We start from the raw sequence: 15,795 nt of genomic DNA, 5'->3' as shown, positions 1-15,795 counted from the left end.
TATGTAGGATGTGGGGGCTCACATGGTGCATATTTCTAAATAAAGTTGTGTTTGATCAAATTACTACAAACTGACATACAGAACACCTGGGGCCAGGTACTGTTCTACTATAGGACTACTAAATTTGTGCCCCAGGGGCCCCAAAAAGTTTTATGTGGCCATGCCTGTTGTACCTATTACACCCTGATCTACCAAATCCAAATTTCAGGTGCAGTGTTCATCGATGAGCTCAGAATCTCACATTATCGTCAACCCAAAAAGCCAAAACATATTTGCTTTGTCCTTATTTGAATGTGTTCTTTTCTTTCGCCATCATTTAAAAATGGCAAACCAAATCCTCCAGCCATGGATAAATTAGCTCGATACAGATGCCATTTCAAGGAGGCTGAACAAAAGAGTTACTGTTCTGTCTTTCACCCAGACATAATCATGAGCCTTTCCTGACTAGACAAACACACCACTGTCAACTGGGCTTTCAACTTTGCTTCCAGTTTCCAAACTGGAAAAATGTGGCAGCTGTTCTACAACTGGTGTCAAAACTATCCGCAATCTGAATAAATCTGGGGCAAGATTTGAACCCTGCAGTGGCATTATCGAATTTCAGTTCATATCAACATTGCCTGATTTTAAATGTCTGTGTTAGAAAGGGTGGAGAGTCACATCTTCATCGTCTAAATATTTACTGATTGGTCCAGTATGTTTCTGACGGGCCTGAATCGACTTTCAAGTGGATGTTTTCCAGACTTAAATCTTGCGTTAAAAACTGAGCTTGCGAGATATAATCTGGCAGCGTGAAGCAGTGGAGCGTCAGAGCCTTCAGTAATCACTCTGCTCCAACTTCACTCCAGGTTTTCTTTTTCCTGATCTTTGCTTGCTCCTCATTCAATCACCAAATATACACAGAATGCAAAGCGGACTCAGGTTCACAATTCAAAATACAATTCAGTAATAAAAAGCATCTGATCGCTGATATAATATCTGAGCTTTTTTAAACTTCACAAGAAGCTTGATGACTGTGGATATTTTGAGTTCACCTTTCAGCACTGAGGCTGTCTGTAATATTTTGATAATAGTCAGGATGTCTGCAGGTCCTTAAAAAGTTGTAAACTATTTAAAATCCAAAATTAGACCTTCAGTCATTAGTTGATTTTAGGTTTAAATCATGATGTTTAAATTTTAACATACGCATTTTGTTTGATTTGTTTTTAATGTGGAAAATACTGGCAGCAATTCCACTCTCTGGTCAAAGCAGCCAGTAATCACTCTGCTCCAACTTTACTTCTGGTTTTCTGTTCGCACCTCTTCAGACCCCATCGCCACACAACACATTGTATTGTTTCAAGTTTTTATTCGTCACATACTCAACACATCACATCATTGTGCAGTGGAATGCTTTGTTGCCCCCTCCAGTACTGTGACATAAAAAAACATCAAAATATGTCCACAGTTCAAAATACAATCCAGCAATAAAAAGCACTGATTTGATGCTGTTTATTAAAGTGTCATCATTTTTATCATGTAAGCCACAGTAAACTGTACAAGAAGCCAGTTTACCTTGTACATTTTTATAAAGAATTCACCTTTAAACACTGGTGCACTTACAGTGTATATGCAGCAGGCAGGTTTGCATCGATGTTTCTGACCTTCTTGACGTCTGTCAGAAGCTGATGATGAGTAGCTGAAGGATATCACTAAAAAGTCTTCAGATTTACAAATGTTAGTCCTTAAATTATTAAACTATCTTCCATTTGAAACCATGGATATTTACATTTTAACAAGCATCTAATTAGTTTCTTATTTAAATGGAAAGGTGTCTGCACACAAAATGTCTGCTGACATTATTGTTATCATTATTATTAGTAGTAGTATACACTAAAACTACTGAGCACATTAAAATTACAGCTATGCCCTTTCTCATTCACCCTTCAAGTTAGGTCAAATGCCAAGGGGTTAATATATTTATAAAGAAAGGTGGCTTTGTTTTTAAGTTGAAATGAACATTTTGCCCTTGATGACCAATATGCATCAAATAAAAAAAAACATTTTTTCAGGTACAGAATATTCTGATATGCCAGAACAGTTTGGGGACAGCTGATGAGCCTTGAACCAAATGAAAACACCCAAACTGCAAATACTATAATTTTACCTCCTAAGTGCGGAGGCAGTGAGTTATACATTACGTCACCCCTCAGTGATCGGTTGACTCTTATCAAGTACCCGTGATAAGCGCTCCCCTTCCCGGTCAAGGCGCTTTCACTGATCATGGGGCAGACAGAGGAGAGGGAGGCAGTCCTGGTGGATGACTCTACGTTCATCCAGACAGGCAGCCCACCAGACCGGTGAGTTAGTCAGAGAGTGACATTCATTCAGAGGTCTGATTTGCTAAAACCTATCACAGTTAACAGCTGGCTAATTTAAGTTAGCCGTTGACCCTGAATTTCTATTAATGCTAACATTAATCTGGCTGTGATACAGCAAACATCTATTTCAGGGCAGCATTTACTAATTAGTAGATAACTTTGGCGGACAGTCCATTAGGCAGTCGTGGAATGTAACTAAGCGAAGTACATTTACTCAAGTAGGCTAAAGTATTTAAGTACTGTATAGTTGTGAACTGCGGTCAAGCCAACCCTCACGTTGTTTTGCGGTACGTGCATATACCAGGCATTACGGTAGGAGTGTGTAAGAACTGATTTCAATATAAAAGCACTCTTCTACTGAACGTGATTTTACATTCAGTCAGTCAATAATAAAATAAAATAAAATAACTAAATGAAAACGTAATAAATATTAAATGATAAATAGAATTAATAAATTAAGGCTTTGAAAATCAAGGCTTTGTCATTCCAATTGTGTGAATGATTAGTCAAACTTAATTATCATAAATTTAATATTAATAACCCAACCATAAAACAAGGAATCTCTGTATGTATGTACTTTTGATTCATCCGATCAACTTCACAATTAGTCGGGTGTATTGCTGAGGACCCGAGGAAGTGCAGTGTTGAATTTGGTGCAATTTGGCCACTTGTGGCGCTAAAACAATACAGTTTATATTTTGGGGTGTAACTTTTGAACCATAAGTCTCAGAAACAAAATCTTTTTTTCCTGGATTCTGTGGGTTCAGACGAATCTACCCATACAAACCACACCCATTTGCTCTTTGCTCGATTTTCCACCATTTTGCTACTGTTCTTCTGCTTCTTGAACGGACACGCCCCCCAACAACGCTGCAATATCGGGATCCAAGCAATCGGCCCATTCTGATCGGTCACGTCCCTATCGGGCACTGCAGGAATAGTACATTTCCAAAGACCAATCTGACTTTTGAGCATGCAACTGACAGACTGTCATTAAGAAACTTCCTGGTTCCACAGACTAATTTTACTATAAAATGATAGCACACCACCTCATTCTGTTACTCTTGTCACTCTGACAATAGCAGGACACTCTGATTTTTAATTTCAAAATTTAAGCCCTCTAAAATGTCACATATGATCTACATTCTGTCTAAATTCAGAATGATATTAAAAGGATATACCTGTTTCCAGTGACTAATTCCACTTCAGACTGATTGCAGACCACCTCAGTGTGTTACTCCGACAATATCAGCACACGTCCACACACAATTTTCCTATGTCTTTCTTAACACTATAATCAGCTGCCCTTACGTACACTAAAACAGGTTTTGCTTGCTGTAATTCATCCTCCTGCTCATACTGGCCATTGAAAGATCCCTTTATAATGTGATTCCAATGTAAATGATGGGGAAAATCCAGTCCTTGTTTTGTGCAAAAAGGTGGACAAATGCTTAACTCAAGTTAAAATTAGGTTTCAACAGTCTGTTTCACTCAAATCAAGTGGATATCTTCCAAAGTTACAGTAATGCTTGTGTAGCAGCTGTAAGATGGTTGCTCACAGGCCAAATAACACCAGTCACACCAGAGTTCATATGAATGTGTAACCAGTGTCAGGGCATTTTCTAAACTGTGCACTGAGCTAACTGACTAATTGCAGTTAGCTACAGTTAGCGGTTACTTTAAAGCTATCTGTCCATCAGGAAACTCCGTAAATCACAGAGAGTTAAGTAGGAGCAGCCGGCCAGCAGCATTTTTGAGGAGCAGAGTGAAGCTGTAAGATGGACGTTACATTGTTTATGACATTTTGTGTCATGTTTTAAAGTAAATAAAACTCCAAAACTACACTATACATATGTAATCAACTGTCACCGCCCCACCCACTGCCAGTCTCAGTTGATAAGTCCAGGGCTGAATTTCTTTCCCAGTACACCCCTGTTTTAGCCTGATAACAGCATGTTAACCAGAATTAGTTAAGCCAGATTTGAAGAACAGGCCCAGGTGTACACTGTATTAACAACATAATACATTGGCTCAGCTACACTTCCATGGCTGTTGACTTTTGTTTTGTATCCAATTTCCTACTCCGGTAGGTCTCGCAACACCCTTAGATTCATCTCCTTCATCCCAAGTTGAGAACCATGGATTTATCTAAACATTTGAATATTTATGAACCCATGAAGAAGTGTATCTTGGGGTGTGGTATTTAATTTATAATCACTTTATAACAGCATAGTTAATCTACAATTAAACCTACAAATTACAAATAGGCTACAATAGACAGTACATAGCTATAGGCCTAAAGAGTGAGAATAAAGCACTTTTGCTTTGTAAAAATTGACGTCCTCTACATAGATTGACTCCCAATATTTATTTTTGTTGTTTGTTTTTTTTTCTCCTCGGTTGGTTTAATTTGTGTTGAGCTACACATTTTTATTCTCTAACTGGAATCCGGTCCTGCTTGTTTCAACACGCAATCATGTGTTAAGAGAGGCAGTGGGAACCACAGTCAGTCATTCATTCAGTGCACGATGAGCCTGAACGTCCCAGGACTGGTGCTGATGGTACTCTTCTACCTGCTGGTGCTGGGCACTGGCATCTGGGCCTCGATGAAGTCCAAGCGGGTGCAGAAGAACAGCCAGGCAGACCGGACAGAAACCACTCTGCTGGGCAACAGAGGGATAAGCCTGGCGGTGGGAGTCTTCACCATGACAGGTGAGAGTAGGCGGAGGTGGAAATTAAAGTTATTGTCGCAATGAGCCACATTTTGGCACCCTTGAATTCCATTGTGATGCAAGTTAAAGTTTATTTATATAGATCGTACAGTTTATGATGTCTCACAAAGTCAAACTGTAGCGAGTACCTTTCTGTTGTACCATAGCAATCTTAAGGCTTTTTTTTAACCCTTGCCCTCCCCCCACTTATATATATATATAATTTAAATTTTTTTTATTGACCTTTATTGGTGAGTCTGCAAAGAATGGCTGGAATATGAATATGAATCTGAAAAACAGACCCTGCTGGGTGCTGTCAAAACATCCTTGAAATGTTTTTCAATCTATAGTGCACCCACAGTGATCAGTGAACAGTGACTTACTTTTTGATTTCCTTCTTCTTTGGTATATAATCATGGTACATATTCTTTATATAGTTTTATGTGGTGTTTAAAATGTACAATGAGATTACGATAGTTTACAGTTCCTAATGCAGGTTATGAAAATGTGGATAAATTAAAACAATGTATAAAATGATTTTTTTTTGTGTGCACGTTCATATGCATTTTTTTCTACAGCTACATTTGTCGGAGGGGGTTTCATCCTTGGTCTGACAGAGGCAGTGTACACTCCAACCATGGGACTCACCTGGGCTGTCATGCCAGTAACAGCAGCCCTGTCTTTCATTGTTGGTAAGACAGTTTTTCAGGCATCACAAAAATGGCAACATATGTATATGTACATATACTGTGCCTCAGTAGGATGTCACACCTGGAAAAAGTATCTAACAATCTAAAATATTGAACTTTTCTAAATCAGGGTTTGTACTGCTTGATATGGTATTAGATGTGGTAGATACTAGGTGGACAGGTCTGTCTTGTATTTGCCAATTTGCCAATTTTGAATGTACATCAAAGGGGAACTCTGCCGATTTTACACATCAATGGCTGTTCACTGGTCTTGGGGACTACTACTGCATGTGTGAAAAAAGTAGAGTAGAGTAGGAGTGTTACTATTCTCAAGAAAGCACACCAGAGGATTTTCTTTTTAAGACAACTAAAAAATGTGGTATATCCAGGGATGGTAAGGTGCAGTTTTATAGAACAGCAGCGGAGAGCATCCTCACCTATGCAATAACTGTGTGGTTTGGCGACATGTCAGCTGAGGACAGAAGATAGTTGGACAAAGTGGTGCGTACTGCATTTAGAATTATTAGATATGAGCTCCCATCCCTAGCGGAAATCTATAAGGCTAGATTACAAAAGAAGGGCCTTAAAGTTCAAAGGACCCCTCTCACCCGGCCAACAACCTTTTTAATCGCCTTCCGTCTCCCAAAAGAATAATAAGACCAGAACATTTCAGGTTCCACTGGATATTACTTATCTGTTTTATACTTTGTTTAATGTATTGTGTGCTTCATGAGGGAGTGGTTTTTACCATTTTTGTCTTTTTTCTGTTTTTGTTTAAGTGAGCTCAATAAGACAAATTCCAATCAGTCATGTTGATATGGCAAGAAAGTATTGAATCTTGATCTGGAATCAATGCTAAATCAGTGGAGTGCTCATTTAAACAGACAAAATGCAGGGATACATGCTGTGGCACTCCCATGCAGGGACACAAATATGTCTGCCTTTGTGTGATTATTAAGGTGGACTTTTCTTCGCCAAGACAATGAGAGACCGAAAATATGTGACAATGATGGACCCGTTCCAAATCAAGTATGGAAATTTAATAAGTGGAGTTCTGTCTGTGGCACTGCTGATATCGGACTTAATCTGGGTTACAGGAACTCTAATTGGTTTAGGTAAGTGACATTGATGTCAGTTTTCTCTTAAAGTCTTTAGTCATTTTGTCAATAAAATTTAATTATTGCACCGTGATGAACATACATGATTTCCAGAATGTTATTATTCTTTTGATTAGAAAGATGTGACGAAACCTGCCTTTTAATGTACTACCAGCAGACTAACACACCTGTTATTATGCACCAACATAATTTCCAGGAAAGAAACAAGCATCTTGTATTTGTGCCATATTATCAATGATTACAAGAATATCAAGTGCTGAAACATGTTTCAACACCTATCAAAGACTCGACAGTTGTAGCACTCCATTTGGAAACCCCCCCCCCTCAATTTATCAAAACTTAATCATACTGATGTGCGCAGTGGATATCATGCTAAACATAAATAGTGTTAAATGTATTAAATTTGTATATGAGTCTGCATGTATGTGATTGTGTTACCTTTATAGGTGCAACAATGAGTGTGATCCTGGATATTTCCTACACTGTTTGCATTTGGATCTCTGCCGCTGTAGCCATCATCTACACACTGCTGGGAGGCCTCTACTCTGTAGCCTACACAGACATCATACAGCTAACCCTCATATTCTTTAGTTTGGTGAGTTCCTTGCTTACATAGGAAATAATTTCTTCCAAAAACCTAATACTAAGACAACAAAATATACAAAATAACAATTCAACTGAAACACCTTGAAGGTTGTTCAAGCCTGTTCTGTCATTGAGATTAACTGCACAGAGTTCAAGAAACGTTTGCCCTCGAGGGAGAAAACATCTAATCACTCATTATATCTTATAAAAAGCTTGTGGTACCTCCCTGGTATCCTGCCCAGCCTCTACACTTCTGCTCATCACACCAGTATACCAGTGTGGATAGTCTGCAACTGAACAATTGTAACACTACCTTACTGTATCAAGTGAATATGCATTCTTTAAAATGTTTATGTCAGTGGTTCATTGTCTTTTCTGCAGTGGTTATGTGTCCCCTTCATCCTGATGAACCCCCATTCAGCTGACATCACTAAGACCGCTTTCAACTTTACCTACCAGGCCCCCTGGATTGGTTCAGTAGATAAAGACAGAGCATGGAGGTGGATTGATAACTTTTTATTATTGGTAAGGACTACATTCAGTAATGTTAGTTTTTCTGCACATGCAGTCATTGATGAATACTGGAGGAATAGGCAGTAGGTTGCCATGTAAATAAGCCTTTTCCATGGAAGACATTTTGACATGTCACAGTAGGGAAAAGGTGTAAAAGATTAAATTTAATGGATTCCATTTAGCTGCTTCACTTTCAGGGTCCTGGTATTGAGCAGGTTTGCTCACCATCACGACTTACTGGAACACTTGAATAGAAAAGAGCCATTGTTAAGGTCATTAGTGAGACCTGTACTTTCCCTACTATAACGGTACGACCACATTACACAATCTACCCTCACTCTGCCTCGAAAAAGGATTTGCTGTCACATTTCTGGTGCAGGTAAATAAATATTGAACGGAGTGATCACAAATTATAAACAGTGTATGAGAGCAATGCGACAGTTTGTAGTTTGGTAGTCTGATAAGACTACCAAAGGTACTGTTCGTTATATACCCAGGTTGTCTAAGAAGAGAGTTTTCTTAATGAGAATGAGAACATTAAAATACATTAAATCAACTACATTTCACTTTTATTTATTGTGTGATATGTGAAATTCCACCGATTTTGGTCGCATGGCCACTAAAAGTGAAGTGAAGTGATACAACTACAAATGGTCAGGATGACTCACACAAGACTTATTTTCATTGTGGTCTGTGATGTACAGAATGATGGCAAGTAAATACAGAAAGAGTGGTTTTGTTTGTTTTTTCTAAGACTCTTGGTAACCTGGGATATCAGGACTTCCACCAGAGGACCCTGTCAGCTTCCTCGTCAGCCACAGCCAGGATCACCTGCTTTATTGCAGCTCCCCTCATCTTCATACTCGGAATCCCATCTGTGTTGATCGGAGCAGTCGCAGCATCAACAGGTACAGCAATAGAATTACATAAACAATAGTGAGACTATGCTAATTTATCTCACATTTTTGGTGTCAGACTGGAACATGACCGTATATGGCTCCCCGTCCCCATATGAGCGTGGAGAGGCCAGTCAGGTTCTGCCCATTGCGCTGCATAACCTCACCCCAAACTACATCTCCATCATCGGTATCGGAGCTATAGCTGCTGCCGTGATGTCATCAACGGACTCTGCTCTATTGTCAGCCGCCTCCATCTTCACATACAACATCTATAAGAACATCCTGAGGACCAAGGTAAGAGGAGACCGGAGTGGAAGAATAGACTTGTGGTTATTTCTTTTCTGTTTCAGCTTCCAGTCTTTTTTTTTTTCCTCTGTAGGCATTGGATCGGGAGCTCCAGTGGGTGATCCGTGTCACTGTGGTGTTGGTGGGCTTGGCTGGCACATCACTCACCTTCCTACACAACAGCATCATGGTTTTCTGGATCCTGGGCTCAGACATAACCTACACCATCATGTTCCCTCAGCTCGTCTGCGTGCTCTTCTTTAACATCTGTAATGGCTATGGCTCCATCATAGGCTTACTAGTTGGAGTGTTGTTGAGAGTGCTGAGCGGCGAGCCATTGATAGGGTTGCCTATTGTTCTCCACTTCCCGGGTTGCACTCTTGAGGATGGCATATATGTCCAGCGCTCTCCTGTTAGGACCATCTGCGTGTTGTCCACCATCTTTGCCACTTTGTTGTTCTCCTACCTGTCTTCCCTGTTCTTCAATAAAGAACTGATTCCTGAGAAGTGGGACGTATTTAAAGTGAAAAGCCACAAACCACAGAAAGAAATATTAATGAGTAATGGAACCACCAAAGCAGATGAGGAGGAGAAACCTGAAGTTCAGAATGAGACTGAATTAACGTTGACCAGAAATCAGCAGGACTGAAAGAGAAATGATTTAATGGGATGCTAACATGTTTTGTATGGAGCTATATTATCATGTCTCTATTTTTATACCAAATACTTCTTTGTAAAATTAACATCATGGCCACGGGATGGTGTAAGAATTCATTTTTTGTAACTAGTGCATTTGTTAGTGAATTTATAATAATTGCTTTGGCAGTGGTGGAAAGTAACTAAATACATTTACTCAAGTACTGTACTTGTACTACAATTCTGAGATACTTGTACTTTACTTGAGTATTTCCATTTTCTGTTACTTTATACTTCAACTTCACTTTATTTCAGAGGGAAATATTGTATTTTTTACTCCACTTAATTGATTTAATAACTTAAGTTGCTAGTTACTTTGCAGATTCAGATTAATAATACAAAACATAATCAACAAATACATGTATGTATGTATTATTATTATTATTATTATTATTATAGGTTAAGATAAGACTGTATTGATCTCTGAGGGGACATTCACAAGCTACCCAGCAGTATATACAATTTAGCTGGCACATTAAAGTGATAAACATATTGATGTATCAATAATTATAATCCAATAATAACAATAAAACATTGTTCTGAAATTGGCCATTCTGCATGATGAGTACTTTTGGTACTTGGAGTATATTTTGATGCTTATACTTTTGTACTTTTACTTAAGTAAAATTTTGAATGCAGGTCTTTTATTTGTAACAAAGTATTTCTACAGTGTAGTGTTGCTACTTTTACTTAAGTAAAAGATCTGAGTACTTCTTCCACCACTGTACTTTGGTGTAATTTCTTTAATTCTATTTTAATGGGGTTTGATTAACTGAGCCTGTTGACTTTTGTTACTGGTACATGATACTGATGTAATTTTATGTTTAACTATCAAACAATCAGTAAAAGCCCAAATAAGTTGGGAAGTAAATAAATGAAACAGTGAAACAGTCTCTAAATGTATAGTCAAATATGGGATGAATAGAATTGCTGGATAAATCTATAGACCTACGCCTCCCTCCCATGTTGTGATACCCACGCCTTGTGCCAGCATTCAACAGAATGGAAGTACTGGTACTTCAGGTATTTGCCCATATGCTTACCATTATTTTTTGTCATACACTGTGCGTGTTTTAGCATGTTACTGGCACAAGATGCCCTTTATTATAGGTAACAATCAGTGCCTGGGTGTTGTGTTACTCTCAGAATCCTTCCAGGAATCACAACTTACCCAGTGTTGTTCATAAGAGAATGAAGTGAAATTAAGTTTGTTATATTATCTCATGTTTTAAGGTTTAGGCCTATGTCTGATTTGGTGATGTATCCTATACAGCCATGTATGGGCATGTGGTTGAACATTATCCCACTTAACATAATAAAGTTTTCAAGTAAGTTGTGTTTAACATCTAAGATCAACCTCAAGGTCAGTTTAATTATAGTGCACATCACCCAAGAAGTGCCTGCAGTCTTTAGCTTAAAATTTAAGTAAATTGAACAGATAAAAAATCTATTTTCTGATACATTGTTAATTCCAGTTAGGTTTTTTTTTTTTTTTAAAAGACACAGTGTGTATGTATATCAGAAGAGAGAGTATAGCTAAACGTATTTTGATTTATTTGTGTTAATGTACTGGTAATTCCTGGTTCGGCCTTGTTGTGGCAGTAACGCTGCATGGAGTTGAAGTTTTGACCACTTAAGAAGAAGAAAACAAGGAAGCGCCTGTACGAGTAGGGTAACTGCAGACCGGAGACTTTGAATGTGAGGGGTAACTGTCAATCATTTTTTCATTTGGCCAATCAGAGGCTTACAATCCTCTGTCAAAAACTAATTTCACCAATACGCAACCTGAATCAGTTGTCAATCAATTCGGCCAATCATCTTTCTCACAGGGAGAAGGGGTCGGTTCGGCATGAAGAAACAAACTCTTTTCTCAATGTTTAGATCTAAAGCTTTCAGCTCTAGTCAAAGGATCAAAGTATCAACAGACAGCAACGTTTTTAATCAACATTTTAAAGTGGAAGTAGAGAATTTTTTGATCAAAACAATATAGTAACTTTCACCACTGCTCATTTTAGAAATCACACGCAAGTTTTGTTGGAAAGCTAGACGCTGGCGGCTGATGAGCTCCCACAGGCTGCATGCAGTAAACTGCAAGCTAATGTTAGCTCACTCGCTAACCTCTATGGGAAATTATAGTAGTAAGCTAACAGGCTAGAAAAGCAGTGGAAACCGGAAGTGCAGTAATGCCGTTGCCTTACGAAAGTCGGAACAAACTTTTAAATTTGGCTTTGTAGATCTAATATGAGCGAAGATTCAGCAACTGGATTGCTTATTTCTCGTCTAAAATTAGTTCAGAAACAGATTTTGGTGGACTGCTAAAGTGAAATAAGTGAAAGTTTAGTGGCATACGTCATACAACACAACCCTACTACGCATGCTCAAACCCCATTGGCTCACAGAAGTAGACTGCAGTTGGACCCTTCTCCGCCCACCGGGCACGATCCCGTGGAAAGGCTCGCTAATGCTGGAAGCCAGAAACAAACATTTATCATCCATTGTCCGTGTGATAATCTAATCAAAGAACACGTTTTCTTGCGGTGGTAGTTGAAAAATTGTCCATACAAACAATTGATAGATGGAGCGTATTATAATACTGTGAAGTGATTCGCTGAATTAAAAAGTGATAGACAACTGGTTCAGGCGGCGTATTGGTGAAATTAGTTTTTGACTGACAGCGGATTGTAAGAATCTGATTGGCCAAATTAAAAAAACGATTGACAGTTGCCACGCCCTCTCAAAGTCTCCGGTCAGCAGAGATACAAACTTGGCCTGTACAGCAGCAGAATGATTGTCAACTGCAACCAGTAGCTGTCCGTTGAGTATCTTTTCAGTGGCGTGTAAGGTGAGATGATGTATAGCATTTTATCCATCTCATTGTAATGTACCAAACCATTAACATGTGTAGACATCCTGTATTTAAGAGAATGAGAGTTAGCTAGTGTGTGAGCAGGTGAAGTTAGCATGGCAACTTTGCTAGCTCGGTTAGCTGTAGCCACAAACCGTTAACGTTTTCATGTACCAACGTTTGTTTAAGTCCGTTCCAATCCATGGTTCCAATGTTCCAAATGAATGACGTCTGCTTCCTAGCAGAGAGTCCCGACCCTGGACTCCAGCTCAGCGCTAGAAGCTAACTTTTCTTAGCACACACACAAGTTAATGATAGCAAAGTGGCAGTAATGAAAATGATACACATCTAACGTTAAGTGTTCTCAAATTGAATTGGAGGTGGGTGCTGACATACAAAACCAAAATGATAATTTTTAATGAGTGTTGGTATGATGTTCCATGTAACGTTATATCGGTCTGTAGAGACCGGTATTCAATGTATAACATCTGTAAGCCCCAATCTTAACTAAATTCTCTTAGACATCACTAAGAAACACGCCAGTACAAGTAGCAGGTCGACGCAGAGATTAGTTATTTACTTAGCAACATGGAAATCAGTCAGAAGTTAGTACAGTGGGATGCAACGACCCCACTTCTCTTCCAGTAAACTCAGGGTAATTGCAGATACCAGTGAACTTGAGGTCTTTCTCCATTTAATATGCGTGTACCTCACAGTGTAAAACTGAGTGTGATCATTCTTAGCTTAACAGGCTGCAGCAACACATGACTATTAAGTTGACTTTGACGTGTAAAATCAGTGGAGAACCTATTTACTTAAACCAGCATATCAGATCAGTTCACTTTAAATGTCGAGCAGAATATGAGAGGGGCTTGAACTGATGTCCTCTGTAATGTTTCTGAATTGATATGCTTGATATGACTGCTCTCCAGCACATTCATTTATGTTATTAATCTCAACAGCTAACTAGCTCCACTGCGGAAATGGAGGCTGGAGGAGGAGAGGAGAGTATGGAAGTGCAGGGGGCAGCGGCAGCAGCAGAACCAAGCTTTTCTGGACACAGACAGACTTCCGCAAAGCCGGTTTGGGCTTCGCTAGAAGACGCAGCCCAAATGAAAACGGAAGGGAATGCTTTCTACAGGGAGAAGAACATTCGCTCTGCTATCGGGCGTTATCACCGTGCTCTGTTGATCCTTAGAGGCCTCGACTCTGATGTGATGACGCCAGTAAAAGGGTTTGGACCTGAGACACCTGCTCTCACACCTGAACAGGAGGCTGTACTGAGAAGCACACAAGTTGACTGCTACAACAACTTAGCTGGTAGATAAAACATCGCAACCATGCAAAGTCAAGGGATGAAAAGAGTACTACAATATCCAGCTGAAATGGAAATACTGTTATTTGAAATATATCCCAGGTTCTGTTAAAATCTGTTCAAGTAGTAGCTCTTCAAAAAACTATTCTGACTATCAGTTAAGGTAGTTTCATGTAGTCACCAGTTTTATATGGAGTCCTTTGCATAATCATTTCAATGTGAACATGCCCTACCAACAAATCCCTCTGCAATTCAGTGATGCTCCAAAGAGGTGACTTTCTATTATGAGAGCTTTTTCACTGATTGCCTTACAAGGGAAATTGGCAGCTGGGTACAGTATTTTCTAATATATATGTACATATAAATCTCTTTCAGCCTGTTTGCTGCAGAGACAGAGTGTTGACTATTCTCGTGTGCGGGAGTACAGCCTGCGGGTACTGCAATGGCGACCAGGTGATGTCAAAGCACTGTACAGGGCAGGAGTCGCCACTCTGGAGATGGGAGATGCACAGAGTGCCAAACAGTACCTCACCCAGGCCTGCAGAGAGCAGCCTAATGGTAAGAAAAGACCCAGCACATCAGGGTCATCCCCTGCAGGCTTAGGCCATCGTCCATATTGTCAGGAAATGTGATCCACCAACCAACGCAGCGTGATGTATTTATTACCTTAAAGACAGTTCGACGTTTTAGGAAATATGCTTATTTGCTTTCTTGTCAAAAGTTAGATGAGAAGATCAATACCATTCTCAAATCAGTCCGTTAAATATGACGCTACAGGCAGTTAGCTTATCTTAGTATAAAGAATGGGGAAACAGCTAGCCTGGCTCTGTCCGTATAAAATCTGCTTACCAGCACCTCCTAAAGCTCACTAATTAACACGTTTATCTTGTCACAGTGCAGTCTGTATTCTTATTTCATGGACCGATTTCTCAGTCAATTCATTAATTTTCTGTTCATTTTTGCAAGACCAAATATGTTGCATGTAATTTTATATTTTAATTTTTTGCACCTTGATTTTCCCTCAAGAACATTTGGCTCTGTCACAAAACTGCTGGACAAATAACCATACATGTAATATCTCTAGCATAATTCTGCAGATTCTTTCCTAGCCTCCTCCTACGTATTAACACCTGTGGTATAAAACAAAACCTCTTCATTTTCTGTCGTAGATGCCAATGTGAGGAAGCACCTGCAGAGGGCTGAGGAGAAACTGAATCGGGAGTTACAAAAAGAGAGGGCCATGTACCGAGGCATGTTTTCCCCCAGCCTGAAGAGCAGCTCCGGAGAAGGGATTAACCAAACCAACAGAGCTGGTGAGGGAGTTTAGCCTGCCAGCTCAACCCGCCAAATAAAGCCTCAACCTGAGAGAGACTGTGTTCAACCTCAACTGTTCACAAACCAACTGAAGAATGTTCACACATCTTGAATCACTAATGTTACTATTTCTCCTTTAGGTGTTTATGAGGTGAGCATGGGAAAGTAAGAATTGTACATTATACAGAATGCGATCAGTAAAAGATGTCGCTGCTGAAAATAGAAAGGAGCAGACAGGAAAGTTAGTTTCCTAGCAACATGGAAACAAAGCTGGTTTTTAGCCCAACAGAGCAAGAGTTTGGATATTTCACAAAAATGCCTCTGATAGCTAAAGTGAGACTCTTCATGCACTACTCAAAGTTCTGATAATGCCTTCATGATTGCAGTTGTCTGATCAGTGCTGTGAATGTTTTGTGAGTTTTCAAGTAAAATATTTTTTATAAATCAGACGTCTTTTTAGCAAAC

The 15,795-nt window shown here is 39.3% G+C and overlaps 2 protein-coding genes across 3 annotated transcripts; both read left to right on the top strand.

Moving 5' to 3' along the window:
- The first annotated feature begins 2,187 nt into the window (after positions 1 to 2,187).
- On the top strand, positions 2,188 to 11,206 carry LOC122880261 (high-affinity choline transporter 1-like). Of its 2 annotated transcripts, none has more exons than XM_044205194.1 (9): positions 2,188 to 2,339; positions 4,847 to 5,072; positions 5,650 to 5,763; positions 6,720 to 6,875; positions 7,325 to 7,473; positions 7,845 to 7,988; positions 8,731 to 8,884; positions 8,952 to 9,169; positions 9,255 to 11,206. In XM_044205194.1, the coding sequence occupies exons 2-9, from the start codon at positions 4,889 to 4,891 to the stop codon at positions 9,807 to 9,809; spliced, it is 1,674 nt and encodes a 557-aa protein (XP_044061129.1). In that variant the 5' UTR covers positions 2,188 to 2,339; positions 4,847 to 4,888; the 3' UTR covers positions 9,810 to 11,206. The 2 variants fall into 2 exon arrangements, with proteins under 2 accessions (XP_044061129.1, XP_044061128.1); XM_044205193.1 differs by having other exon boundaries at positions 2,209 to 2,339; positions 4,855 to 5,072.
- Positions 11,207 to 12,540: 1,334 nt separating this feature from the next.
- On the top strand, positions 12,541 to 15,779 carry ttc9c (tetratricopeptide repeat domain 9C). Its single transcript, XM_044205191.1, has 4 exons — positions 12,541 to 12,698; positions 13,664 to 14,021; positions 14,392 to 14,574; positions 15,186 to 15,779. Exons 2-4 carry the CDS (start codon positions 13,685 to 13,687, stop codon positions 15,341 to 15,343), a joined length of 678 nt encoding a protein of 225 aa, XP_044061126.1. The 5' UTR covers positions 12,541 to 12,698; positions 13,664 to 13,684; the 3' UTR covers positions 15,344 to 15,779.
- The last annotated feature ends 16 nt before the right edge of the window (positions 15,780 to 15,795 follow it).

The sequence above is a fragment of the Siniperca chuatsi genome, linkage group LG8 (genome assembly GCF_020085105.1).
Source record: "Siniperca chuatsi isolate FFG_IHB_CAS linkage group LG8, ASM2008510v1, whole genome shotgun sequence".
Lineage (NCBI taxonomy): Eukaryota > Metazoa > Chordata > Actinopteri > Centrarchiformes > Sinipercidae > Siniperca > Siniperca chuatsi.
This window is presented reverse-complemented; position numbering and strand designations above follow the sequence as displayed.